At 43.5% G+C, this 7,785-nt stretch overlaps 2 protein-coding genes across 3 annotated transcripts in view; one reads left to right on the top strand and one right to left on the bottom strand.

Annotated features, from left to right (window-relative positions):
- Positions 1-79: 79 nt before the first annotated feature.
- LOC126642196 (cytochrome c oxidase assembly protein COX11, mitochondrial) lies at positions 80-3,390 on the bottom strand. Its single transcript, XM_050319624.1, has 4 exons — positions 3,043-3,390; positions 2,821-2,976; positions 1,919-2,044; positions 80-1,570 (listed from the first exon to the last, which is right to left on the bottom strand). The coding sequence occupies exons 1-4, from the start codon at positions 3,388-3,390 to the stop codon at positions 1,388-1,390; spliced, it is 813 nt and encodes a 270-aa protein (XP_050175581.1). The 3' UTR covers positions 80-1,387.
- STXBP4 (syntaxin binding protein 4) overlaps positions 3,388-7,785 on the top strand; it is a 66,618-nt gene continuing 62,220 nt past the window's right edge. The window contains exons 1-2 of one of the 2 annotated variants that reach the window (XM_050319495.1): positions 3,388-3,519; positions 5,090-5,220. In XM_050319495.1, the coding sequence (XP_050175452.1) occupies positions 5,183-5,220 (38 nt within the window). In that variant the 5' untranslated portion in view covers positions 3,388-3,519; positions 5,090-5,182. The remainder of the gene's footprint in view (positions 3,520-5,089; positions 5,221-7,785) is intronic. The other variant, XM_050319494.1, reaches the window with a different exon arrangement.

Raw genomic sequence — 7,785 nt, 5'->3', positions numbered from 1 at the left:
AAACTTTAATATACAGTGAAGACCTGACATGAATGCCATCCAGAATCTGTTTAGCCAACACAGGTAATTGGTACAGTAATGCATTTTAAAGGTACCATCCATTTATTTTCAAAAGAGCACTTTTTGAGTTATTGTATGCAAATATAACTGAGACTCAAGTAACTGGAAGACATTTCTGATGTACCCATTACCTTTTCAGAGTCCAAGCAAATCAACATTAGTCTTATTTTGTTAGATCTCATCTGCTGAAAGGGGTAGAAAGAACTGGCCTAGCAGATGAGATACTGGCTGAGATTAATTCCTGTCTGAAAATGAGCAGGTCACTTAAACTTGCTCTGCAACTCCTCGTTTGCAAAGCAGTGATAAAGTGTTATTACACCCACCCTGCAGATAATGACCAAAAGTTACATAAATACAGGCTTACGTGGTCTGGTGGTAAACAGTGAGTCCCTCTGAAGAACTGTTGTGCTGCTGGGCAGGTCCTGTTGGACTCAGCCTCGGAATGGGGCTGATTTTGGCTTTTGAGGAGACTCCTACACTGTTAATTTAGCTGCAGTTTAGAGCAGTTGTTTATGTACTGCCCTTCCCTCAAAGCATTTCGTACATAAGCCAAGCCTGTCTCTGTGCACAGGTGCTCAGGGTGCAGCCCTCTGCAGAGGCACAGAGCACTCATTAGAGTACAGACACTTGAAATGAGTAGAACACAACATGGAAATAAGGTGGTATTTCTAAATGGAAGCCATGCCACAGATCTGATGTGCTTACACTCAAATTACTGTTCTAATGATAACAGTTTCAGAGCAGTCTGCTCTTACCAAATGAACTACTGATGCAGTAATAATCTGAGAGGGTGCCTCATCTTCTGAATCATCATCTCCTCCAGTGCCAGGAAGGGTTACCCAGGAATACAGTCTAACTTTATTTAGTTATGAGATTTCCTTAATTGGTTATCTGGTTTTACCTTCTTTTAAAGTAACTTAACATGGAATTTATTCTCCAGAGCCAGCAATGCAATTTTAGATGCTTAATAAACTGGTTCGTTCTTCTGTATTTAAATGAAGATCTTAATTTACCCTTGGGTTTAAAAATTTGCCTCAAAGTATTCAGGTAACATTTTATAAAAAGATGGCTTGAGAAAACCCTCTCAATTCCAGGAACAGTGTGTTCCCTTCCACTGAAGAAATGCTATCACTAAGAAAGAGCATTCCAACTGCATTAAGTCAGTTTTAAAAAAAATATATATACTTTAATAACAGCATGTGCCCGTGTTGGTTTAATAACATAATTTCATATTGCACAGTACTCCTGCAGTTTTTCCTTCCAAGGAAGAATGGTCTTAAAACTGTCAGTCAGGCAGCAGAAGTCCTTTTTTTGTAGAGATGGCCCATTACTGATATCCAGGAAGTGGCAACTTCTGTCCTTCCTTTGCTTCAAAGAAGGTGTAAGAGAGGGTGATCAAATCAACTTTAGCCATTTTAGGGTCCTCTACAAAATCTGGATCAATGTAGAAAAAGACAGGCATGTCCACTTCCTCTTGAGGATTTAGCCTCTGTTCTTCAAAACAAAAACACTGGAGAGGAAAAACAAACAAACAAACAAACAATTAGACAATAGTGATGGTTGGCAGTTTTATCTCTGCCAACACGAGAGAAAGCTTAGTCTTTTAATATCAACTCTCATTCCCTGTACATCCCTAAAATCCTGGGAAGGATCAGTCATATGAGCAACATGACAGCAACTGTGTTCCTCTTGTATTACAGGGAAAGAAATTAGCTTTTAATGAAGTGTGCAAAGGGGCCAGTGGGCCACCCCAGCTCACCTTGTTCCCACCTGCCCTCAGGGTCAGTGGTACTAATTTATGGATAATTTTTTTCTTTCGTGTGAAGGAAAATGCAATCTTTGCTTTGCTCACACTTACTTGTATTTTATTGAAATACTGTCCTGCTTCAAAGGGGATCACGTTGTAGGTGGAGATTCCAATTATTGGTTTGTCAGTAGGATTTTTCGCTTTATAAAATGCCAGTGCAGTCTCTCCTGGTACCACCTGTGTAACATAATTGTACAGTGATTTTTCTTCTTTTTTTTTAATCCACTGCAGCCCTCCACCCCTCAAACCAAGTTCTCTGAACTTCAGCTAGAATTAATTTTCTCTTTTGCTGTTTCAAATTGGCTATTTTACAAATATTTTGCTTATATAGAATTCACCCCCATTCAAAACTAAAAGCTCCAATATTGTTATATGTGTGTTATTTTTAATCTTAACCTGAGACTTCTGTTATTCTCAGCAGTTAAGCAGCACGCAGAGATTTTTCAATATGCAGATTTATATATGGTGTACATTGAATTTTTGAGGTTGTTCTTTCAGTACTGGGCTCAGAAACAATTAAGAAGCACAACTCCTTTTTAGAGCTTTTTTGAGAACCAATTTTAAATAGTAGATTAAAATGTTTGTATTTTTTAAAATATAAAACCAGTCCTAGGCTGCAGTAAGGTATGGGGCCGGTCTCTTCCGCAGCGAGAGGACCAGAAATGGCCTTAAACCGAGACAGGGGAGATTCAGATTAGAGATGAGAAAATTTTTCACTGTTCGTGGGGTCAGGCTTGGAACAGCACGCCCGGGGAACGGTGCAGTCACCATCCCTGGAGGTGTTCCAGAGGCACCTGCATCTGGCGGGGGGTGATGTGGTTTGGTGGTTTAGGGGTTACAGTGGCAGTGCCGCGTGGATGGCTGGAATGGGCGATGTCTGAAGGTCTCTCTTCCAGCCCTGACGGTTCTGTGAGGGTTCGGAGGAAGGTAGGGGTGTGATCGGAGCGACTCACGTAGATCTCGCTCTGCTGCGGCTTGAAGTTCCACTGCATGCTGGAGTGCACGTCGGCGTTGAACGTGACCCTGATGAGCCGGTCCCGCACGGGCTCCATGCTCTCGATGCGCTCCGCGCTGCTCCCCGCGCCCGCGGTGCCGCCGAGCCCCGTGGCCTGTCAGGGAAGGGCAGTGAGGGCCCCGCGCCCGCCGCGCCCTCGCCGCCCGCGGGCCCCCCGTACCTGGCAGTAGAGGCGGTAGAGCGGCACGGCCGCGTACGACAGCCCCACCATGCCCACGGCGGCCGCCGCGATGTAGCCCACGGCAGAGCGGTTCCGCCGCCGCCACTCCTCCTCCTGCTGCCGCGTGAAGGGGTTGGAGCTCCGCACGCCGCGGCTCCCGCGGAGCCCGCACCGGGGCAGCGCCCCGAGCCGCAGCCCGCGGGCACAGCGAGCCCAGCCCGGCCCGCACAGCGCCATGGCCGCGGCGCGGGGGCTCTCGGGACAGCCGCGGGAAGGGCCGGGCGGTGCCGCCCCAGGGGCGGGAGGGAAGGCGGGACGAGGCAGGAACGGGGCGGGTGGAGCCGCCATCGCATCCCCGCCCGCTGTACCCCCCCAAAGGAGCGGTGCAGAGGCGCGGGGGGTCCCGGCGCACCCGCCCGTGCTCGCTCCCTCCGTCCCTCCCCAGCGGGACCGCTCGGGCGCCGGGTTGTGTACGAGGTAACTGGCGCAGCCCCCAGGGCTCCCGGCACGGAGCGGTGCTGGACGGGAGAGGCACCGAAGGGCCGGCCAGGAGCGGGTTCAGCGAGCGGGGCACGGCCGGGGTGGGGGATTTTATCCCGCAGGTGTCTCAGCGGGGTCCGCACCTCAGGTACCCAGGGACCGAGGGATAACCAGGATACCCCCGGTACCAGGGACCAAGGAGTAACCCGGTGCTACTTAATGAACCTGGTACCAGGGCACCTCAGGCATATGGTACCAGGTTGTTGATGGATAACCAGGGTACCGCAGCTGCCTGGTTATCCCTCAAGTACCTGGTTATCCCTCGGGTACCACCCCAGCGGCCCCGGCTGGGCGATGGGCACGGCGCTGGTCCCTCTGGGGCCATGCAAATCTCCCCCCCGGTTGTGGACACTGACACCGGCCGTTTATTTATTTGTTTGTTTGTTTGTTTTCCCCAGCTGTGTTTTGGTTCCTGGTAATTTCACTTCCCACAGCGTAGGGATTTGTTGTTGTTCAGGCACAGATATTGACACGCTGCAAAGGGGTTAGGAGCGGTTTGCAAACAGCAATGACTTCAGGATGGGCACGGTCAGGTAAATTCACAAACAATAGCTTTTCTCACGGCTGGTCCCATGCACGGTAATAAACTTTGCTCTAGCAATACTTGGAATTTACAGCTTTGGAGCAGTGCTCCTCTTCTCCTGTGCTGGTTCCAGTAACATGAACCACACAAGGACTGACAGCTCCCGGTATTGCTTAATTTTCCATTTAGATGTGTCGAATAAGAGAATGGTAAAGGCTGGAGTGAAGCAATATTGTGGCATTTCCACTGTATTCACATAGTGGTTTTTTGATCTTTTAACGGGGGATCTGAAAACTGCAGGAAATTTTATGTTATTCCAAAGTGATTGTAACTTTTTTTTCCACACACATATTGACCTGCAGGAATTAGTCAATGTTTCTGTTTCCTGTTGACTAGTTGTATGTGCTGATAAAAGCACAGTGTGAATTACTGGGGGTTTTGCTACATTAGTGGTATGTAACCCCATTTTGTGTGTTTTGGCCTGCCCTACGTACTTCATGTGAGAAGTTCATACCCACTGAATTCTAGACAGTAAATTAAAAAAACATGAGAAGAGACACACAAAACACCTTATCACATTCCAGACAATGTTGCCTCCACAAGAAACCTTTGATAGAGGAGAAAAAAAATAGAGCTTTTTTTTCCTTTAGCAGTTACATTACTTTATCTTGAAATTGTAATCTGTTCTTTCCTTTTTTAGCAGATTTTAATCACAAGGGATTCAGGTTTATCCTAATTCCTACCTCATAAATTAAGAGGGCATTAGGATGTGAGATGTTTTGGTACCACATACAGCGAAGTCTGAGTTGTTAACTATTTCAGCAATGAAGTGTAGCTGTTTTATCATGGCAGTTCTCTTTTTCCAGCTTGATTTCAACTAGTCATAAGACTGTTCTCAGTGTCTGAAAAAAGACATGACCATTTAAATTTCCAAAAGTAGTTTCTCTTGTCTTTTTTTTTTTTTTTTTTTTTTTTTTTTCCCAGCAGTTGTTATCCTGGTTGGGAGCCAGTTCTTCATGTGTTCATGTGTCAGAATTCTTCATTTTGAACTTTTATCTAAATAGTGCACCTAAGAAGATGTCCAGTACAGATCCCCTAATAAATACAGATAAGAAGTAAGTATTTTTTTTCTCCTCAGACACAGAAATACAGCAATTACTGGATTATAATATGAAAATCCTTGCAAGTTTCATTAATAGGATCTTGTTTTGATGAAGTCTTAAAGAAAAATAACTTTGATATTGAGTTAACATCCTAGAGAAGGTGACACCAACACCAGTGAATTTACACATTAAGGGAGGAAATGTCTCTTAAGCTTTTCATTAAGTTAATCAGCACTTGGTTAGGACTGGTTCTGTAGAGATAAAACCCTGCACAGAAATTCCTTAATGCTTCTGCAACTATGAAAACATACTTGTAAGGTATATAGCAAATTATTTCCTTGTATATATAGGGTACCTACAGTAACATAGGACACTGTGTGGAGTTTATCTATTATAATGCAGGAATTTTTCAGAATACTATGTCTGTATACCTTTAATGCTTTATATGTAGTGGTTTGGAACCATCATATTTTTACCAATATTATGGGATATAAAATGATAATTATATTAATAGTACAGACTGTAACATTATCCACTCAAAAATTGGATCAGATTCTAAATAGCAAAACTGGATTCAGTCATGATTGAAAACCATAACTCCAGACCCTTCCCAAACTGCCAAGTAACTGTGGCAACACTGTCATCCAAACCAGAATTAAAACCAGGCACAGATAGCTCTTTCTGGACTATCATATCTGCTCTGCTTTTGTAGTAGAATCCAGCAAACAGAATTCAAAAGCATTGTCAACCAATTTAGCATAGATTTAGAATTATGCCGCCTCGTAAATAACTTGATTTTTTTTTTGAAAAGAAATCCACAAAATATTAAAAAAATATGGCTTTTACTGAGACCTGAACAAGCCAGCACTCTGCTTGTGCCGTGGAAGTTCAGGCTGTGTGACACAAAGATACATCTTTAAGAAGCTGTGGCTTGCTAGAATCACATGGAAGGTGTATTTCATGAGTAGTTCCTGGATCACGGTATTCCACAGGCAATTTTTCACATATGAGATGAACAGGAAAGGCACCTCTAACTGCACTTGAGCTACATGATGATGGTAGACTATAATTTTCTGTGCTTTCTTATTTTCTGGGAGGCAGTATCGATGCACAATGCTCCAAGAATGCACTTGGTTATATGTTAACTGAGGTTTACCTAAACTTTAAATAACAGGTTTCCTCTCTACACAGGGGTTAGCCTCAAACCATTCATGCTTCTCCACAATTACAATGTTGCCCAAGCTTTTTTTCATGTTTAACAGTTGCCATATAATGACATGTGTTTTCTCTTACTCTTTATGACCTAATCAGCAAAATGTCCTTTGAATAATTAGTGGGTTTGGATAAATCAGAGTAAGTGCTTTTCCATGCTCTATGACATAGCATTCCTTTGGCTGTGGTCCTTAGCATCTGAATTTAGGGTTAGTGCCCCTAAAAGGCTGCAGTTGCTTAATGGACTTGTATAGGATTTTTGTAAATGGCCTTTTGTTATATTCATAACAAAAAGATCTTGTCAATTATACGCCCAAAGATTCTGCAAATCTTTTTGTCATCTGCTAAATTATCCTGTAATCCATCTCAGTTGCTAAAGCATTGCAAAACTTCCTTTGGGAAAGGCAAGTCATGATTACAAATGCTGGCAGAATAGAATAGTTTACTGGCTGTTTGGAAAGGAATCCTACTTAATAACATGTGACACCTCTTGAAAATTTAATCTAATTTATTTATACTAAATTTTGTGGACTTTTGAGTTGTTGCAGTATTCCTAGATCATTCTGGAAATAAAAGGTGATTTGTGTTCTTCTGAGTATGTTCTTGAAAGGCAGAGGATTTGCAAGAGAAGCAATAATGCAGTTGTTCTATATGAATCCTTTATAAATATTAAAAGCAGCACAGCAGCAGAATTTGAAGGTAAAGAGGGATGGAAGTATCAGGGATGAGTTCAGGCAGCTGAACAATGCACAGTTTACTTTGAAGGAGGGATTGTCTGAGCAAGTGATGTGTTACTGATAGTTACTAATAAAATGGGAGCAATAAGCTTAATACCAGTTTATATCTGCTTAAATTGCTCAGAAGTTTGTCATTTTTGGTTTAATAAAAATACCTTTTGGCTTTTTGACAGTGAAAATGCAGAGCCCTGAGCCAGGCTGATAACTGGGGGACAGGTTTCCATTGCAGAAAACGTGACGCTGGAATCAAGCCAGATTGGTCTGAGAGATTTGCTTTGACAAATACTCCTGATATTGATACCACAAACTGAATTCCACTGGTGTTAAGAACAGTGACAGTTTTGCTGGAGAAAAGCTATTGGTGTTTTCTGTAACCTTGTCTGGAGCAAAGCTAATTGACACGAGGCTTAAAATATCAGTGGGTTCTCTTTCACCTGACTGTAATGCCAGCAATACCAGCAGAGTAAACTGATTGAGAAAAGATTACAAAGGGCCACATTTTTATCTCTGAATGGATGTGAGCAATCCAAAGGATGCCAGTGGAGCTTTTCACCCTCTGGGAACTGGGAAGGCTGCTTTATGTTCCCACTTCCACCTCTGATCTGCTCCTTAATCTGCGGTGGGTCAC

Source organism: Myiozetetes cayanensis, unplaced genomic scaffold, assembly GCF_022539395.1.
Source record: "Myiozetetes cayanensis isolate MyiCay16 unplaced genomic scaffold, myiCay2020 scf22, whole genome shotgun sequence".
Taxonomy (NCBI): Eukaryota; Metazoa; Chordata; class Aves; order Passeriformes; family Tyrannidae; genus Myiozetetes; species Myiozetetes cayanensis.
The sequence above is the reverse complement of the archived record's forward strand: the minus strand, read 5'-3'. Positions and strand labels throughout refer to the sequence as shown.